This window comes from Balaenoptera ricei, chromosome 11, assembly GCF_028023285.1.
Source record: "Balaenoptera ricei isolate mBalRic1 chromosome 11, mBalRic1.hap2, whole genome shotgun sequence".
NCBI classification, from domain to species: Eukaryota; Metazoa; Chordata; class Mammalia; order Artiodactyla; family Balaenopteridae; genus Balaenoptera; species Balaenoptera ricei.
In genome coordinates, this window is record NC_082649.1 from 36,008,996 (window position 1) to 36,029,462 (window position 20,467).

General features: G+C 55.4%; 2 protein-coding genes across 2 annotated transcripts in view; both read left to right on the plus strand.

The window, feature by feature from the left end:
- The window catches only part of KIF6 (kinesin family member 6), a 397,162-nt gene extending 392,977 nt beyond the window's left edge, over positions 1–4,185 (plus strand). Inside the window, exon 23 of the mRNA XM_059937468.1 lies at positions 4,103–4,185. Coding sequence (XP_059793451.1) covers positions 4,103–4,113 — 11 coding nt within the window. The 3' untranslated portion in view covers positions 4,114–4,185. The remainder of the gene's footprint in view (positions 1–4,102) is intronic.
- Positions 4,186–13,801: 9,616 nt separating this feature from the next.
- KCNK16 (potassium two pore domain channel subfamily K member 16) lies at positions 13,802–20,224 on the plus strand. Its single transcript, XM_059937469.1, has 5 exons — positions 13,802–14,014; positions 17,405–17,519; positions 18,550–18,716; positions 19,529–19,694; positions 20,007–20,224. The coding sequence occupies exons 1-5, from the start codon at positions 13,802–13,804 to the stop codon at positions 20,222–20,224; spliced, it is 879 nt and encodes a 292-aa protein (XP_059793452.1).
- Positions 20,225–20,467: the final 243 nt, after the last annotated feature.

The window sequence follows — 20,467 nt, forward strand, 5'->3', positions numbered from 1 at the left end:
TACCAGTGCTGGGGCCATATCAGTGAACAAGACAGACTCAAGCCCTTGACATTCTGGAAGGAAGGAGACAGACAATGACCACATCAACAAAGACATAAGGTCATCCGAGGTGCCAATAAGTGCTTTAAAGTAGCTGAAATATGTAATGTGTAGAGATCCCCGGGGAGACTGGGTTGGGGGAGAACTTGAAACTGATGGCTGAATAGTGAGGATGGCGTAGCCATACGGTTCTGGAAGTGAACCTTCCATTCAGTCTGGGAAGAGCAGAACGTGACCAGCCCTGGAGGGGAAGGAGCTTGGCTTGGTTACAGGCTGGGGGAGCCGAGCCAGGGAGCAAGGCCAGATCACGTGGACCTTGTAGGTGAGGGTAAGGGCCTTGGCTTGCATTCCAGGAGTGGTGGGAGCTCTGTGAAGAATTTAAACCATAGCGTGATGTGATCTGATCAGGGCTTTCGAAAGCTCGCTCTGGCTGCTGTGTGTAGTGTAGGCTGTGGAGGACCAGGAGCCCGCAGTTCTCGGGGAAGTACCTTCCCAGGAAGGTCCAGGGGGAGGGTGGCCTGGACTTACCCGCCGCCTGAACGGGACATGTGAGGGTCATGAAGACTCGTTTATATACTGAAAGGAATGGCCCAGTGCTGGGTGTGGGGGGAAGGGAATTTATGATTTGGGAAAGAGGACCAAAACTGCAGGAGAGAAAGTTCTCTGAGGAATTGGAGGGGATGATGTCCAGGACATAAGTGGAGGGAGTGTTGGCTTTTGGGGTTGGGGGACACACCCCACAGTGAACAGATTCATAAAAATCAACCGTTATTTGTCCCGTCAAGAAGTCTACAAATAAGCAATACTTCAACGTTATGTTTACTTAGCTTTTGTACACGTAATAGAGATGTGATCATCCAACCTTCTCAGAAGAGAAGAGGCAGACACCCAAGGTCTATGTCAGGATGGCGTCTTCCTGCTGACACCAGGCCCAGCGGGTGCAGAAAGCTGGGCCGAAGATTGGGGTGCTTTTATTACGATGCGTATGGCAGGTTACCACTTATACGTTTTTTTCGCATATATTATTCCCTCAACACTCCTGTAAGGTACCCAGAGCCAAGAGTGTGATCCCCCCTTTTGACAGGAGAGGAAACTGCTCACAAATGGCAGAGCCAGGAGGACCCTGGCCTCCCGTGCTCTCTCCACTGGACCGTGCTGTCTGGAAAGCCACCCTGCTGGCCGGTGTTTTCTCTTGGCCTCCACCCTCCCTGCAGCTGGGGAGCTTTGTTCTCCAAACAAACAGCAGCCTGGAAGTAATTCATCAAAACAAACAGAAGTTCGAGGGTTCAATTTTTATTCTCAAGGGAAGGAAAAAAATCCCAGGTTCTTAGTGACCATGGGGCCACAGGGAAGCTGAAAACAGGGTGACAAAGGGTCCCTCTCCGGCCAGGTCGGGGCTGAGAAGCAGCAGGTGCAGCCTCTCCCGATGCACAGATGGCCCAGGTCCCACCGCGCAGCGCTTTCTACGCAGCTCACTTATCAGGCCTGCCTGGCAGGCAAACACACAGGCCGGGGCCCAGGCACTTCCCCAGCCAAAGCAAACACTCCCTCTCCCCTGGCCTGGGCCCCTCTGCTCTTAATTTAGCGGCGCTGTCTGCCTGGGCTCCTTCAGAAGTGCTCATTATGGGGAATTTGTGACCGTCAGCCTGGGAGCAGGAGCCCAGAAGGAGTGATTTAACGCAAGCCTCGCCCAGCTTGTCCAGCTCTTAGACTTCACCAAGGGCCAGGATGAATCTACCTGATTTAGGATTCGTGGAAAAGCTGTGGAGCGTTTAAATCCCTGCCCGGGGCGCACGTGGACAGGTGTATCTCCCCCGTAAGGGGCGTTAGTCATCCATGGTGTCAAATCTGCTGTTTCTAACTGCCAAGGATGGCTTTAAGAGATTAACCCCTTTCTAGAGTGCCTTTTGTTGTTTTTTTTTAATCTTCCTTAATCCCTGAGTTTGGAAGTATTTCTGTCTGGACGGGAACCTTGGTGTGACCGCCGTGACCACGACGCCCTCTTCTCCAGCTGGTGCCAGGAAGAGGCTCAAAGCCCCCTGAGCTCCCAGCCCCACCACCTCTGTTCTGAAAAGCCCCCGGCTCTCTCCTTCAGTCAGGAGCCCGCCCAGGGAAGTGGAAAGAACACAGATCTGGGAGGGAAGAGACCCAAACACAAGGGCTGTCTCCGCCATGGGAGACCTTGGGCAGGTCACCTCCTCCAGCCTCCCTGTCACATCTGTCAAGTTCAGATTCCACCTTTGCCTGGGTGGTCAGCCTCTCCTGAGACAACGTCCATAAAAGTCCCCTGTAAACTGCTGAGCGCCAGGGAGCCATCATCGGGGAAGTTGGCCTCTGTGGTGAGAACTGGTCCCACACAGACCAGTGATTGTCTGGTAAATGGTGCAGCAGTACCCTCCATTCTGGGAATCTACAGTCACAAAATCCCAATATAGACTGAGAGCTCCATCACTTAAATAAGGTTCATAAAGTAAAGAGTGAACTGGAAATGGCACATCTGTCGTGGGTTGAGGTCCGTCTATGTGAGGAGCTGTGTTTTGGCGTCTTGCGCACTCTGAGCCCAGCCCTGCGCCGTTTCTTCTCGGCCCCAGCCCTACCCCCAGTCATCACCGCAGGCAAGTGTCTGGGGGGCAAGTGACAGCCCTGGGGTGGGAGCTGGCTCAGACTCCTTCCCACTAGTCCTGGCCCTGGCTGCTTGTCAGTGGGGCACAGGAAGCATCAGACCCGTGACTTGCTCAGCAGCCACATTCCTCGTGGTCCCCGGTACCTGCCCTCGCCAGTTCTTGGAATAGAGAGATGAAAGCAGTGGGTTTCAGCCTGGCTGACCCTCAGAATCGCCCGGGCCCACCCCAGAGATTCTGATTTAACCCGTCCTGGGAGCGGCCTGGGTAGGAGGATTCCAAAGGGCTCCCCACGGGTTTCCAATCTGTAGCAGAGCTGGGAACCATGGGTCCAGGGTGACTAGAGCACATTACCTTCCCATGCTCTGGTGTGTCTGACATTCTCCCTTCCTGTCCTGGGGATTCAATCAGGACAGCTAGGAACGTCTTAAAAATAAGGACCATCTCCATTTAATTAAACAGTGAGGCCTGCCTGGGGTCTTGCACACAGAACTAGGTCTGAAGGACCAAGGGCTCACAGCCTTGAATTATTTTCAATCTCTTCCTCCCCATTATCTCCCACATTCGATGTGTCCCAGAGAATTACCGATTCTCCCCCAGCAACAGCAAGCGGACCACGCCCACACTCTCCCACTGCCAGGTCCCCACGGCCACACCCAGCTGCCTGTGCTGCCTCACCCCTCAATCTCTCTGCCTGCTGCAATTTTTTTTAAACACTCTGTTCTTTACCTGAGAATCTTCAGAAATTTCCTTTTGTTCTTATTATGATAGCCAAACTTTAAGCAAATTAACTGCACGTCACTCACACTAGCTCTCACACTTTTCTGGTCTGGTGAGTCTGGGTGGGGCCCAAGATTCTGCATTTCTTAACAAGCTCCTGGAGATGCCAATGCTGCTGGTCCGTGGACCACTCTTTGCGAAGCAAGGAGCTGTGCTGGCTACCTTGCTTTTTCCAGGTACCTTGTCTGCTCCAGCGATTTGGAAATGAGGAAGTGAGGCCCAGAGAACAAACACGTTTTGCCCAAAGTCACACCACGGGTTGGGGACCATCCTGGCTAGAACTCAGGGGTCCTGCTTCTTAGTCCAGAGAACCCTTCTCCATATCCAGCTATGGGAGGCGACAGGATGGAGCCACGTGGTCAGGAGGAACCATCATGGAATATAATGAACATCTGGGGCAAAAAGCAAGGAGAGAATCTCTGCGAGAGTTAAGTAGGAGGGTCAGTGAAAATCACGGGATAGGAGAACGAGGGTGGGTCCTGAGTCAGAGAGATGAAACCTTTGCAAAGGGGGGTAAATGCAGCCCCCGGGAAGTTAGGCCCTGAGAGGTGCCTTGCCCGACACCCAGAGTGGTGACCTGCAGCCTCCTCCCCTTGCCCTTCCAGCCAGGAGGGGTCCGTGCTCCACGCACAGCCTAACCAAGAACACTTGTCTCCTTTCAGGTTTCCAATAAGCGTCCACCGTGCATTGTGGCAGCAAGAACGGAGTACAGATGAAGGCCCTGTCTTCAGCAGTGATCTGTGGGCTGCTGGGGGCAACTGGTGACTTTGATTCTGGTGGAGGGGCTGCTTCTTTAAGGATGATATCTCGGAGGCTGCCAGTGAGGCTGGGGCCAGGCTTACGGTGCCATCCTTGCTGTGGGTGCCGGAGCCGCTGGCAGCCAGGCAATGCCAGGGTGCTGGGGCGGGATGAGGGCTTTAGCTCACTCCTGTGGTGGTGTTTCATGCAGACGATCAGAAACTTTGAGACTGTGAAATAGTACCATCCTAGTGTAGTGGCAGGGGAAGCTCACACTGGTAGAATGAGGGGGAAATAATAATGGGTTATTTTTAGCTACTTACCCACCCGCTTCCCTGCCCCAGCCCCTGGTTGAGAAGCCCAGGAATGGCTGGGGCAGGCCACACAGCAGGTCAGAGCCAAAGACAAGGCAGTGGAATCCAGGGCATCTTGATGGCCAGTCCTGATCTCCCAGGCCGGACCCTCCGCCATGGCCTGGACGACCCGTAGGCGGTGCCTGAATCAGCTGTATCTCCAAGGAGCCACCCCCGCTGCCCCGCTGCAAGGTCTAAGGACATGGCAGCACCCAGAGAGCAGCGGACGGCTCCGGGAGCTCTGCAGAGAGCTGAGAGGGGCAGTGTGGGTGCCCTGGGCCTCGCCCTCACCCCGCCTCTTAGGGCTCTGCAGGATTTGGGCCGATTCTCCCCGCTCCCACGGGGGGAACGTCTGGGGGTCTCGTCTCAGGAGCCCTCTCAGCAGTCCAGACACAGATCGAGCGGCCCGGCGGGTGGGCCGCCCCACGCCCACCCCGGAGCCCCTAGGGGAACTGCCGCCTGCCTCAGGGTCCTGGCAGCAAGGGTCCAAGCCAGCTGCAGCGGGGGAGGGGAGTGGAGGGGGGAGGGGGATGGCACCTGGAGATGAAGCCAACTGAATAAAAGCGCTTGTGCACTGCTCCCATTATCTCTGTCCCCTAAGTGCAGGCCCTCGCCGCCCCGGAGAGAGAGCAGAGAGAGAACACGGCATAATCGGCTTCCCCCACCCCTTTTCAGGTCTGGGTAAAAGGATCATGCAGGAGAAGCTAGGTCATGACATTTCAAAGCTAGGCAGGCCCAAAGAGCTCCTCCCGCACCCTCATTTTTATCATTAGAAAACTAAAGCGAACGGGAGGACCAGTTTGTTGATATATAGCCAGTTAGTGGCAAATGTCCTCTCCTCGGGGGGCTTTCCCTGATCACCCCAACTAGAGTGACCATCACTCTGTTATATTTTCATCATCACTACCTGACATCTTTCTTTATTTGCTTTTTTTTTTTTTTCCTTTTGTGGCCGTGCCGCGTGACTTGTGGGATCTTAGTTCCCCGACCAGGGATTGAACCTGGGCCCATGGCAGCAAAAATGAGGAGTCCTAACCACTGGACGGCCAGGGAATTCCCTAGTTGCTTATTTTTTAATGGCCTGCAAACCCCACCACCACCTCCAAGACTAAAAGCTCCATGACAACAAGGACCTGTCTGTCCTGCTCATCACTGTGTCCCCTGCACGAGCTGGTACTCAGTTCATGAGTGTCAGAGTCAGAACCAGCTCTCCTGCTTCTCAGGCCCCCACGGCCTCCCTCGGGCTCTGTGACTGAGGCCCACTGGGCACTGTGGCCCTCGCAGTTCTATGGCACGTGGTAAGTCCTCAGGAAAGTCCATAGAACCGGGGGAGGCCAAACAGCCCTTACAGCCTGATTCTAAAAACCTCCCCAGGAGTCCACAGGGCACACACATAAATACGCGCACACTCTCTGTCTCTCGAGAGCCCTGAGGATGGCGTGGAGTGGGCCAGAGTCCGTCAGAAACAGCCTCAGTGTACCTGGCACACCTTAGTGCCCCGGCCCTCTGGAGCTACTTATAGTGTGTAGACTGTAGCTCCCCTGCCAAGAAGTTATCTCCTGGATCCAAAGGCCTTATTGACAGGGACATGTGGTGTGGCCCCATGCAGGGTGCAGATCCACCTCCCAGAACAATCACTAAGGCAGGAGAGGAAATGAAGAAGAGAGGAACACAGCTCCCAAAGTCCCTCCCAAGGGAAGCTGGCCTCTGACGTGGACACCTGCTCCACCACGGGGCATCTTCCCCAAAGCTCTTTGGCCCCTGCAAATGGGAGAAATGGATGAAAGGTTCTGAAAAGACTCTCCAGCAATGCACCCAGGCTCAGTGGAGCCATGAAGAGGCCCAGAGTATCTGAGTTCACTCCAGGCCGAAATGTGGAGCTTTCCAAAATGTCTTCCAGAAAGCGGCCTGGCCAGTGACCCAGCCCAGTTCCTACTAGAACTGAACTGGCTCCGCCAGTCCCTTGGCAGGAAGCGTTAGGAAGAGGGAGGTGTGGAATGTGACTTTCTCGGATCTTGAAAAGGGGGAGTTTTAGAAAGCAGATAGAGAAACTGTGGTAGATTGAATAACTAGCCTTAATTCTTCACCCCCTGTAATAGAATTGTACATCCAAAGCTTTGCCGTGGCCTCATGGGAGCAGAGTACACTTCCCTACCTACCCCTTAAATTTGGGCTTGGCCCTGTGACTTGCTTTGGTCAGTGGGATATTGGCAGATATGATACAAGCAGAGGCGTGAAACGTGCTTGCATGGTTGGGCCTGTCTCTTGCACGCCAGTGATCTGCTTGGGAAGATCATGCCCTGGGCAGGTGCTGCCCCCTGAGCCTACATCCCAGAACATGCAGTGAGCAGACCTGACCCCGGCCTGCAGCCTGGAGCCAAGCCCCGCAGCGCCGGAGCCTGGAGCAGAGTTTCCCCGTCAAGCCCAGCCCAGGTCAGCTGCGCCCTGGCTGACCCAAAGACCCATCCTCCTGAAAATAAATGGCTGGTTTGTCATTAGCCACTGAGACTTGGGGTGGTTAGTTATGAAGCATTAATTGTAGCAACAGCTACAGAAATTGAAACCCAGAGACAGTCCCTGACTAGACCCGGAATTTCTCAGAGTTCATTCCGTCCCTCCGTGCTGCCTATCAAAAGGCACTTGAGAGCACGCTGTACGTGAAAAAGTGGGACTGCCACTTATGGCCATGATAGAGCGACAGGGACCTGAGTTAGCCTCCTTCTTTAAGCAACTGAAGACTAGACAAAACTGTAAAACAACGGTTTTCAGACATGGGAGCAAAGGCAGTACAGGACATTGATCCCCAAGAGAAGAGAAACAGGTGAGGTGAGCCTTCTGACGGCCTGTGTGCGGGGCAAGCCGGCAGTGCAGGAGGTAACCTGCCCTGGAGCAATCCTCAGCTGACAGGGACAGGAGCTGGTGGGTAAACACCCCAGCCTCCTTCCGCCCTGGGGACAACTCTCAAGTGAGCCCTGCACGGTGTCCCCGAGAGCCCAGCAAGGTGGAGCCCCCGGTGCCCACAGGAGTCACCTGCTCCGTCACACACACTGTGTTGGCCGCCTTCCTCCCTGTCTCTCTTGCCCTCTTTCTTGCGATCATTTCCTGGGATCACTTCCCAGATGAACTAGTCACAACCACATTCGGCCTCAGAGTCTGCTCCGAGGACAGTCCAGCTTAGGCAAGGACATCTATTTCAGAATCATGGGTGGGGGGCTCTTGCATGCAGCTCTCTGGGCTGGTAAAAATGGGAGCCGCCCCCAACTTCAACCAGAGCCCCACTCACCACTGCGCTACACATTGGGGCTCAGGGAAAGATTTCTCGTGAGAAAGGAATCCTGCTACTCCAATAAACAATGGAAATTTCTGAACAAGACCAATAACTGGTATGTTTGTTTGATTGTTTGTTTGTCTTGAGCCTTTCCCTCGAATCTCCCCTCCTCTTTCCCCTCCCTCTGTTGGTCACCCCGTCGGGCTGGACCTCCCCTGACATCTTACTCTCTGCCCAGGAGGGCCGACAAAGCCCCACACACATCTGCACCCCCTGCCTCCACACAGGAGTTCTCTCCCACACCCTTCACTGCGGCGACACCGCCAGGAGCCCAGACAACCACACACAGAGCTTGTCACTCTGGCCCCACGTGCCACGAGCAGGGTCTGAAACCAGAGCTCCTTCTCTCCGCCTGCCCTTTCCCCTGCAGGGGACGTCCCTGGGCCGGGTGGGCCTAAGCCCCTCCCCTTAGTTCCGGTCCAGAACGTGCCTTTTTCACTTGTGCGGATACGTGCCTATTAAGTGGCTCCTCGAGAGAATACCGATGTTGGACGGCGGGTGGGCGGGCCAGCCTTCCCCTCATCTCCAGGCTCGTTCAGATGGAAAGAGGCCCGCGTCCAGCTGCTCTGTTTGCTCTGCGTCCTCTGCCCACTGTACGTGAAATTGATCTTGGTGGGGGGGTGTTTTTCCTCTTTTTCCTCCAATCTCCCTTATCACTGCCGGATGTCAGGCCACACTCTGCCATCAGGCCTGGCCATGTTAGACTCTCCATTAATTGATTTTGCCCTCCCCGCTTGGGAAGCACAAATTGGCTCAGCCCATTAGCAGCAATAATTCCCTGAAAGGGATTATAAATCATGCCCTGCGGCCGTCCATTGCTCACGGACGGAGTGGTGCCCACGTGGGGAGGTGTCAATGTCTGACGGGCAGCAGAGGTCCCTGCAGGCCTGCGGGTTCCCTCCTAAACCTGCCCAAGCCAGGCCACAGCCAGGCAGGGGAGTAGCCAAAGCAGGTGCCAGCACACAGAGGGCAGCGACTAGCGTGTACTGAACGAGTGAAGGGAGGGAGGGGCGGGGGCTTCCTCTGGGGCGCGGAGGGCTCTGAGGACCTCTCGAGCTGACCTCCCACCAAGTCCACCGTTACGGCTCCGTTCTTTAGCTCTGTGGCCCCCTTAAGCCAGAAGAGCTCCTGGGAAAGACTGTCTTAAACTCCAGTCAGGTAATGTCCTGCCGGCAGGGAAGCGGCAGCAGCAGGGGACAGGTGGGAGGACGCCCTCGACAGGGGGTCCACAAAGGAGTGGAGGGCTTGGCCCACAGTGACCCTGGCACCCCTTCCTGCCCAGGCCCTGAGGGAGGGAGGGCTCCAGGCCGGCTGCGCCGGCCCCCCTCCCCTACCTGTCGCAGACGGCCCTCCCCCACTGCGCTCGCCCCTCTCTCCCTTCCTTTCCTTCCACCTGAGAACAGCCACCACTACCTGCGGACCATGTCCAGACCCAGCGAGGATACTCGGGCTAAAGAGGTTGCTAAGACGTAGAGAATAGACGTGAGGACACGGGGAGGGGGAAGCGTAAGCTGGGAGGAAGTGAGAGAGCGGCATGGACATATATACACTACCAAACGTAAAATAGAGAGCTAGTGGGAAGCAGCCGCATAGCACAGGGAGATCAGCTCCGTGCTTTGTGACCGCCTAGAGGGGTGGGATAGGGAGGGTGGGAGGGAGACTCAAGAGGGAGGGGATATGGGGATATATATGTATACGTATAGCCAATTCACTTTGTTATACAGCAGAAACCAACACAACATTGTAAAGCAATTATACTCCAATAAAGATGTTTAAAAATAAATAAATAATAAATAAATAAATAAAGAGGTTGCTAAGACCTGCCCAAGTCCCCCAGACAGCAGCCGCTAGCTTTCCAAACGGTAAAGAGAGAACTCTTTACATGTGGAGCTTCTCCAGGGCAATAAAATGGGACCTGATTGTCACACAGCCTGGCAGGTGTAAGTACAACCCTAGCTTAGAGCCAGGACGTAGCGAGTCTGCAGTGACAAGATGACGGCCAGCGCTCTCTCCCAGTCTCTCCAAAACACGAGGAGGAAACAAACAGCCAAGGGGGAGATTTGTGACTCCAGACGCTTTCTTCTGCCCCAAGACAAGCCCGCTTCCCAGTGTGGTGCTGTCTGGGAAAGCTCTGGGTGCAACGAGGGCCTTCCAGAAGATGGTTCTAGACCCCCTAGGTGGCCTCAGGGACCCAGAACCAGCAGAACTGCAGAGAAGGCGCCCGCAACCCCCAGACAGGGCCCCACCTAAACCGCAGGAGGATGAGGTGCTGCAGGGACACCTGGGCCTGCCTTCCACACACTTACGGCGTCGGGATGTTCCTAACGTGCAGCCTCCACGTCGCCGCTTGCCCCTCCACCCACTGTGTGTGTGTTGTGCTTTGGCCTTAGAGCAGATGAGGACCCCTGTGTCCTCACTACCATTCCCTTGATCATTCATACACTTGAAAATAGTAACATCCTCCCGCTTGCTTTCGTTTCCTATGAGACTTCTCTCCCTCCCCGCCCGCCCCCCGTCTCTCATTACACAAACCATGGTTGCTCGCCCTGGACGTAACGCCCGTGTTGTCTGCCTCTGCACCGTCCCTTCCAAGTGACACCTGTACGTGTGATGCCGCCACCCCTGGCTGGGGCCCATCAGCTGAGGGTCGTGCATGACCCAAGGACGGCCAGACAGCTGTGAAGTGGCTCACATGAAAAGGTGCTCTTGGACCCCCAGCCTTTGAGAGGATTTGAGCCAAGCAATACCAAAAGAAAGAAGCAGGGGGCAACGGGAGCTGGTGCTGACCGGATGCTGGGGTCAGCCTGGAGCGGAACTCAGCCGAGGGAGGGAGTCACCGCTGGGCCAGGATGAGGGGAGGGGGCACCCCGAGGGGGTGGGCAGCGCACGTTAATGGGGGAGAGTTAGGAGTGAGGTCATGGCCCGGTTCTTCCAGAACCCTGGCTGCTCCCGGCTTCCTACCACGAATTATTTCTATTACTTGAGATAACCAGAGTGTGTTCCTATTCCTTCCAACTCAAATAAGCCTTGAACAATTAAAAGGAAAGAAAACTTATGTAACCATTGGGAAGTAACACTGGCTTAAACAAATAGGACTTATGTGTCAAACTTTCTTAAATCTCAAGGGACTTCCCTGGTTGTGCAGTGGTTAAGACTCTGCACTCCCAACGCAGGGGGGCCTGGGTTTGATCCCTGGTCAGGACGCTAGAACCCACACACTGCAACTAAGAGTTTGTATGCCGCAACTAAGGAGCCCGCCTGCCACAACTAAGATCCAGCACAAATAAGTAAATAAAACATTTTTTTTTAAATTTTATTTACTTATTTATTTATTTATGGCTGTGTTGGGTCTTCGTTTCTGTGCGAGGGCTTTCTCTAGTTGTGGCAAGCGGGGACCACTCTTTATCGCGGTGCGCGGGCCTCTCACTATCACGGCCTCTCTTGTTGCGGAGCACAGGCTCCAGACGCGCAGGCTCAGTAGTTGTGGCTCACGGGCTTAGTCGCTCCGCGGCATGTGGGATCCTCCCAGACCAGGGCTCGAACACATGTCCCCTGCATCGGCAGGCAGATTCTCAACCACTGCGCCACCAGGGAAGCCCTAAAACATTTTTTTAAAAAAAATACTTTTTTACATCTTGAGGTAGGCGTGTGCAGGAAATCAGCTGAGCGTCTTTGCGATGCTCTTGACCTTCCCTCAAGGACACGAGGTGGCTGAGCAGGTGCCGTCATCTGTGCATTCAGGGCAGATGGGCGGAAGGTGGGGCCGGCTGCAGCCAAACCCTTGGTCTGGATGGAACACCTTTGCCCCGCACCTCCGCAGCTGCCTCTGCCCACATCTAATTGGCCAGAACTGGGTCACAGGTGGCCCCAGCTGCAAGGGAGCTTGGAAAGTGGCTGCGAGGGGCGGTCAATCCCCTGGCCCCCTCCCCATTTCTGGGCCCCTCTCCTCTGCTTTAACATGAGTTTGCTTCCAATGGCCTGGCAGCACCTGGGGCTCCTCAGTGGACGATCCACCGGCTCCTGGAGCTGTTTTGCCTGTAGGTGCAGAGCCAGGGACACCTGAATGGCTGCCTGGGCCGGGAATATGAAAGCGCAGCCTCCCTGCCTCCAGGGAACCAACTGGGTGTGCTTCACCAGCCAGGGCTCCCCAGGAACCAGGAGGAGGCCAGGACTATGGTGCCTTGTTTGGCTTCACTCGCCCCACACCCCTATGCATCTTCACTTACTCCACTACCCGTACACAAAGCCCCCTCTCAGGGCTGTTCCTGAGACAGCGAGGAGTAGAATTATCATGATGGGTGACATCAGTCATGCTCCATTGCCTGGGGCTGACATGTACAAACGTGGGATTCTATTAGCCGGGAAGGAGGGAAAGGCTATCAGGCTGGCAACTCACGGTGTCTGCTGGCGCAGCTCATTACAGGAAACACCGGAAAACACAAGCAGAGAATTGACAACCCTCACACGCTGCTGGTGGGGATATAAAATGGTATAGCCAGTTTGGAAAACAGTCTGGTGGTTCCTCAAAAAGTTAAACGTAGAGTGACCACGGCACCCAGCAATTCCACTCCTAAATACATACAGGGGAAAAATGAAAACATACAGCCCCACAAAAAAAAAAAAAAGAAAAAAAAAAAAACTTGTACACAAACATTCATAGCAGTATTATTCATAGGAACCAAATATCTATCAACTTATAAATGGATATGTGAAATGTTGGTACATCCGTGCAATGAAATATTATTCAGCCATAAAGAATGAAGTACTGACACTTGCTACACTATGGATGAACTCTAAAAACATTATGCTAATTGAAGAAGCCAGACACAAGAGGCCACGTATTGTATGATTGAATTTATATGAAATGTCCGGACTAGGGAAATCCAGAGACAGCAAGTTAAAGGTTGCCAGAGGTCAAGGGGGCAGGATGGGCAAATAGAGGTGACAGGTAAAGGGTACAAGGTTTCTCTTTGAGGTGATAAAAATGTTCCAAAATTGATTGTGGAGATGGTTGCAGGACTCTGAATATACCTGAACAGAAGAACTATTCAATTGTATACTTTATCTGTGTGAATGGTAGTATGTGAATTACATCTCAGAAAAGCTGTTGCAAATACACACACACAAGCGAAGAACAGAAAGAGGAAAACACCCTCGATTCCACCCCCCAGAACGAACCACCATTAACACCCCAGGGCCAGGAGGTACTTTTAGCTTCTTTTTATTCCCATGTATATCTCACCAACATAGCCTCCCAAGCTAACCTGCTGAAGATTTCAAGCAAGGAAAATTTTCAGCAAAAGCTCTAAAGCAAGTGCATCCAATTGATCAGGAGCATCAACCCTCAGACAGTTCCTGATCCAGACCATCACTTGTATGTTTGCTTTGCCCCAATTTGTTACCCAGGTCCCTCATCCCCCAGGTTCCCCCAGTAGGCGGGTCCATCCTTCTAGCTCCATTTCGTAGCCAAGACAACTGAGTACAAGGTTTATTCACACTCATTCTGATTTCTTCCCAGCACCTAAGCTTGGGGGCTTGAAGCTATCATGGGTAAGAAGCCGGGGGCTGCCAAGGGGCCCTGGGCAGAGTGAAGGGGAGCATCTGATTTGGCCCCAAAATGCCCATCCAACTTGGAGGCAGAAGGTGAGACACGATGGCCTCAGGAGGACCATTAGGTCTCTGAGGGGGTCCCTGCCCCTGACTTGCTGCTCTCCATGGGAAAAAAAAAAAAAAAAGGCTGGGCGGGGGGTGGCAGGACTGTTTGCACTCCCGGTACTTAGTGCAGCCAAGCTGAGCTGCACTGTTCAAACAGACTCCCCAGCCTCTGGACACCTGTGCCGAGGAGGGCGAGGCAGGCAGGAGGCTGGGCACAGGTCCCTGGGCGCATCCCTCCTCTGAACCCACAGCCAGTCCCACGGTCCTGGCAGCGTCCTGGGCACGCCATGCCCCGCACCAGGCTCTGCAGCTGCTGGGGCGGCCAGGTGCTGCCCCTGCTGCTGGCCTATGTCTGCTACCTGCTGCTCGGCGCCACCATCTTCCAGCTGCTGGAGAAACAGGCGGAGGCTCAGTCCAGGGACCAGTTTCAGTTTGAGAAGCTGCGCTTCTTGGAGAACTACACCTGCCTGGACCAGCAGGCCGTGGAGCAGTTTGTGCAGGTGAAGGGAAGATGCTGGTGTGGGCCGGTGGGCAGAAGAGGGGTCTCGTTGCAGGTCCAGAGCCATCACTTATGGCTGAGGCCCTGTTTGGAAGCAGGGTGTGGTGGGAACAGAGAGCCAGATGAGACCTAGTTCTGGATTCTGGCCCTAGGTCTACAACCGGATTGCTGTGTGACATTGGGCAAGTCACTTAACCTCTCTGGTCCTCTTCTAGGAGAGAAGAATAACCTTATATGCTGCAGACATTTGACAGCTGATTAAAAGCGCTTTCTAAGCTGCCACTTGCTGCATAAATGTGAACTGTGTGTCAGTGCCATCAGCGCTGCACACATTTCTGCCCCGCACACTCCTACAGCTTCCCCTTCCCCGACTCCGGGGCTGCTGCACCCTCTGCCCTCTCCCCAGCTCACACCCCTGTGCTGACCACACTTGAGTTGGAGACACAGATAAAGGTCAGGAGCAGCCGCCACGCCTGCCGTGGAGCCGGGCTTGATGAGCAGCAACTGGGGTGACTGAGCTACGGTGCCCCCCGGGCCTCTCTCTGGTGGCAGAGCGGGTCACCCCTGCTCGGGCCCCTCTGTACAAACTCTGGGGCCCCAGCACCCTCTCTCCCAGAAACCAGGCAAAACCAGGGTGTTGTGAGGGGAAGGTGAATGCACTGGAGACCAGGGGGTTGACTGCTCCCACCCACCGCAAAGGAACTAGCCAGCTGCGGAATCATCACAATAGCTGGCATTTATTGAGTATTTACGACATGCCCAAAACAGCAGGGAGCAGGGTCATCACGATGGGATCAGACGAGTCCTGATCCATCGCCTGGGGCCCAGTGTTTTACATGTGTTTCCTCATAATTATAGTACCTATCTCTACCACTGTCTCCAGTTTGTAGGTGGGAACTGGGGCACAGAGAGGTCGAGTACGTTGGCCAAAGCTACATAGTTAGTGGTAGAGGCAGAATTCGCACCCAAGCTTGGCTGCTCTTCAACACAAAAATTAGCATAAGTGCAGGGGGCAGGATACCGCCTAGAGCAGCAGTTCTCAAAGTGTGGCCCCCGGACCAGCAGCATCGGGACCACCTGGGAACTGGTTACAAATGCCACCGATCACTCCCCACCGCAGACCTACTGAATCAGGAACTAGGGGGCGGGGGCAACAGGCTGTGTGTTAACAAGCCCTTCCGGCCACACTGATGCCCCCTCAAGATGGAGAACAGCTGGCCTAGGAGACGAGAGGTGGGCTGGCCTAGGAGATGAGAGAACGCTCCAGAGCTGTGAGAGGCCTGTCCAGGCCCTGTTCTCCCAGGAAATGAGGCTTCCGGCCTCTGGCTTCACTTCCTTGCTCCCCAGCAGCAGAGGGCTGGGACCACAGCACCCCTATCGGGGCCTGGGAAGGATTCAGGAGCCTCCCAAGACCCAGGGGGTAAGGCAGAGGCCCTGGAGGCCCTGGAACCACCTCCACACTCAGCCCCAGGTTAGAGGCGAAACCCAGGAGCCAGAGAGCGGGGGAAGGATTCATAGCTGGGGCCTAATTAGAGACACAGGCTGGACCGCAGCCCCGAGGGAGGTGCCACTGATTAACAAGCCCCAGGTCTCCCCAGAGGTCCTCAGCCCCCTTGGGAGGGACCCTCACTTGCCAGGGTATGTCTAGCTGAGAGGCAGAAGAATGCTAGGATAAGATTCCCAGAGGGGAATTCTCTGTCGGCCCAGTGGTTAGGACATGCACTTCCACTTCAGGGAGCGTGGGTTCCATCCTGGACCAGGGAACTGGGGAACTAAGATCTCGCGAGCCGCACGGCATGGCCAAAAATAAGGAAAAAAAAAAAAGATTCCCAAAGAACACAGATTACAGTTGCCCCTCGGTTTCTGCGCGGGATTGCTTCCTGGAGCCCCGTGGACGCTCAAGTACCTGACAGCCAGCCCGCTGTATCCGCGGATGTGAACCTCGCAGGTGTGGACCCCATGGATATGGAGGGCCAGCTGTACTGTTCAGATGTCAAGAAGGAAGAAAGCTATAAACAGTAGTAAAAACAGTATTGAAGACCGACACCATGAGGAAACAAGGCCTTGCCCAAGGTCCAGGGACTCGCGTCTGCCTTTCTCACCACGTGCGGATTCTTAGAGAAGAATGGACGGTCCGCATTGGGCGCCCCAGGCCCAGTGCCCTCGCCGACATCACAGCCCCTCCTGGGCAGAATGGAGACCCTCAGGCTGGAGTACAGGACAGCTGGGTCTAGGGCAAGTGCTACTCCCACGTGCGAGGGTCTCTGGGGAGCGGGTGTGTTCTGGAATGTTCAGTCCTGGCCTCTCTGGGTGTGGGAAAGAGAGGGAGGCCAAAGTTCACATGGGAAGAGGCCAGTTCTGCCAAAGTGAAGAGAAGCAGACAGCCTGTGTCAGGACACCCAGACTGGCCTGGCCCTCAGGGGTCATCCCACCCCGGCAGAGCTCACTCACCCAGCCAGTGGGGAAACGGTTCCCACAGGAACTGGAGGCTGGAGCTTGCCCTCCCCCACTGCCTCCTTCCTGCCTTTAGGGCTCTACCAGGTGGCGAGGCTGCACTGCTGCCCTGGGACAATTCACAGGGGAGGGGGAGGCGGAGCAGATGGGCGAGGGAGTCCTGCCCACCTCCAAGAGGGCTGGGCCTGGGGACAGAGGGGCTTAGGCTTGAGCCTGTGGGGTTCTGGTTCTGTAAACAGCAGCATGCACACACGTGCAACATACAGCACTCATGCACACGCCACATGTATACAACACACCATACATATACACCACCAACACACACACACACACACACACACACACACACACACACCCAGAGGACCTTTGCCCTGGCCTCTGATGGAATTTCTCCCGCAGGCCTGGGCTGGGACTCACTAGGGGGCAGCAAAGAGCAAGGCTGCCAGCTCACCTGGAAGCTCAGAGAGCGCCGGGTTCTCTGTCCGGAATCATCAGCCCCATGGGAGGGCAGCCCCATGGCTTTCCCGTGGTCCTGAACCTCAAGTTCCCAAGTAAGCCGTCCCAGGAACATCCAACCTGACATTTTCCCATTGTTCTGACCACCCATGGGGTCTCACCCTCTTGGCTGTAGGTGGCATCTCCCACCTGCACCCCACTCCGTAAGCACCCTGTGCCTCCTTGGGCCCTTTCCCCTCCACCAGCCACACTGACAGCCCATCTCATCAGCCCTGGCCAGTGGGGCAGGCAGTGAATTTGGACTTCAATGACCTTGGGCAAGTCAGCCACTCTGAGCCTTAGTTTCCTCTTCCATGAAATGGGAATGTGACTAAGAACATCACCAGGTGAGACAACACAGGAGCACTCTGCAGAGAGCTTGGCCACCAGCCGGTGCCGTCAGCTCCCCTCATCCTCCCACCCCATGCCACCCCCCCAACAGGTCATCATGGAAGCCTGGGTGAAGGGCGTGAACCCCAAAGGCAACTCCACCAACCCCAGCAACTGGGACTTCGGCAGCAGTTTCTTCTTTGCAGGCACGGTCGTCACCACCATAGGTAAAGGGTCAGGGTGGAGAAGGGCACCCCCAATGCCCTTGCTGAAGTTTGGGTTCCCCAAAAGCAGGTGCTGAGACTAGGGTGTGGTTTATCTAGGAGACAATTCCGGGAAGCAGGACAAGTGGGAAAGTGAGACAGGAAAAGGCAACGAAGTTTGCAATAATGAGCAGGGGACTGGTTAGGGCGACTGGGTTCACCAGTGCTGGAGACCCTCTGAGAAGCTAAGGAGAGCCCTGCCAGGGGTGAGGAAGCAGGCGTATTTATCTACCAACTCCTGCCCCTGCTGGTTGAGGGCTGAACCCGGATGTATTAATTTTCCTGTATTTTGGACCTGCCCAAAGGTCTCTCAGGTAGAGAGAAGCAGGGACTTGGGGTAGGGAGTCCTCTGCGTGTACAGCAGCTTTCCACCCAGCTGCAGGTGCTATCCCAGTGTCCCAAGGGGACAGGGCATGGTCAAGCAACTGCTTTACCCTCTCAGCCAGAAAACCCACACCACCTCCCACAAGGAAACCCCAGACCCCACTAACCCCGGTCTCCATATCCATTCAATTAAGTCCAGTTCCACACACCTTCCTTGAACTCAGGTGACATTCAAAGCAGATAGAGTGGAGGTAGGAGAGTATGAACTTGGATCAGACCCAAGCTTGGCTCTCAAGGAGCTTCTGATCCAATAAAGAAGGATAAGATAAGCACACCAAAATCAAGAGCACAGGGCAAAGTAGAATATTAGATAGGAATGACACAAAGCACTGTGGGAGATCACACCTAGTAGGGAGGAAGAGAGTGGCAGTCAGGAGGGCTTCCTAGAGGCAGTGTTTTTGGAGATGGGCCTTCAAAGACAAGCAGGATTCTTACAAATAGAGATCATTCTAGAAGAGGTTGAGAAGGGTGTTCACGGGAACAGAGGGGTTTCCTCTCACCACGCCCCGACCCCCAGTGGTGGTGGGAAACCAATCTCTGCCAGAGTCTGTCAGGGAGGCAGTTCTGAACTCTTCCTTCCCCGTATTTGCACACCCTCCTCCCCCTGCAGGATACGGGAACCTGGCGCCCAGCACGGAGGCAGGCCAGGTCTTCTGTGTCTTCTATGCTCTGGTGGGCATCCCGCTTAACGTGGTCTTCCTCAACCACCTGGGCACAGGGCTGCATGCCCACCTGACCACACTGGAGAGGTGGGAGGACCAGCCCAGGCGCTCCCAGGTAGGGCCCCTCCCTCCCCACAGCCCCGCTGGGACAGTCTGTTGCAGGTGGAGTCCTCCAGAAGCTGACACTGAGACAAGAGTTTGGCTAGCATGGTATTAGGGGTCAACACCTATGGAAGAAAAGGACTGGGCAGAAGGAGAAGTTAAATTGTGTTGCAGGCTGGACAAAGCCTTGGTCCACCCCTCGAGGAGCTCGGCATGTGCCGGCCGCCCCAGCTGTCCCGCAGTGGGCGCTGACATGGCCAGGACTCTGCCCTGGCCTCAGTCAGGCACTGGGAAAGTGTACCCTTGGGCCAGGCTGAAATACACCCTAAGGGAGCTGCCGGCTGGAGGCCACCTGCCAGTGGCTTGGCAAGGTCTTCTTTGAAGGGGGATCTATCTGGGTGGCACAGAACTCCAAAAGCAAACTCCACGCCACCCTGAGCACCACCAGTGCCCACCTGACATCTGGCCCCTTGCAAAGCTAGGCACGCTAAGAAAGCAGGGGTGCAGAGGAATCTGGGACAGTTCAATGACCGTCCTCCGTCCCAGATCTGAGTTCCCTGGGGGCCTGTACATGTGGACCCCGCACCTGAAGGAGTCTCCAATTTGACCCACCAACACAATCCCTCTGACCGAATCTTTCCCTGGCCTGGGCAAGATAACACACACAGAGATACAACCCCCATCCCAGAGGTCTGCAGGGCAGGACAGGGCAGGGAGCTGGCTATGGCCCAGCCCACTTCCTGATTTGCCCCAGAACCCCGCCCCCCCCACTTTACAATCCTGGGCCTTCCAAGTGGACTCAGAGACAGACTCCTGCCCTTCCAGCTACTGCAGACCCTGGGCCTGGCCTTGTTCCTGGCCCTGGGGACGCTGCTCGTTCTCATCTTCCCGCCCATGGTCTTCAGCCACGTGGAGGGCTGGAGCTTCTGCGAGGGCTTCTACTTCGCCTTCATCACCCTCAGCACCATCGGCTTCGGGGACTATGTCGTCGGTGAGAAAGAGGCAGTCACAGATCTCAGGGTGGGGGCCACTGGGATTCGGGGGATGGGGAGATGTCCGCAGTGGGTAACTACTGAGGACCAGAGAGCCCCTGGTTATTCAGGGGAGACAAATACTTTGTGAGGTTGCTGTGAATTCTCACAACATCCTCAGAAATCGCTGGTCTAGGACCTAGCACCCTTTCCCCCAGGGACCTCCACTGTTGATCCTTGTTATGGGGAGGCTGGTGGGAGCCCCTATGGAACGTGGCGGGTGGCTGTGCCCTCAGACCTCTGGCATTTATCATGTCCCCCTTCCCTGCCAGGCACGGACCCCAGCAAGCATTACATCTCTGTGTACCGGAGCCTGGCAGCCATCTGGATCCTCCTGGGCCTGGCATGGCTGGCACTGGTCCTTCCACTGGGCCCCCTGCTTCTGCACAGGTGCTCCCAGCTCTGGCTGCTCAGCAGAGGCCTCAAGGAAAGGGGAGCCCCCGAGACTAATGGGCTCCCTAGGCCTCAGAAGATTCCCATCTCTGCATGAGGCCCCCCCAGTGGCCACAGAAGCCCCTCCCAGCATCCCGAGTCACCCCATATGCCCCCTGGATTTCCTGCCACACCTCCTCCTCTGCCAGCCCACTCACTTCCCAGCCAGAGCTGGTCTCGGGGGCTCTCCGGACAGAGAAAGGAGACAGGAGCATCCAAGAAAGTAACAGAAAGGAGAGGTAGAGACAGGATGGGAGACGGACGTGTGTGGTGCAAGATGTGCGCAGCTGTCCCAGAGCCC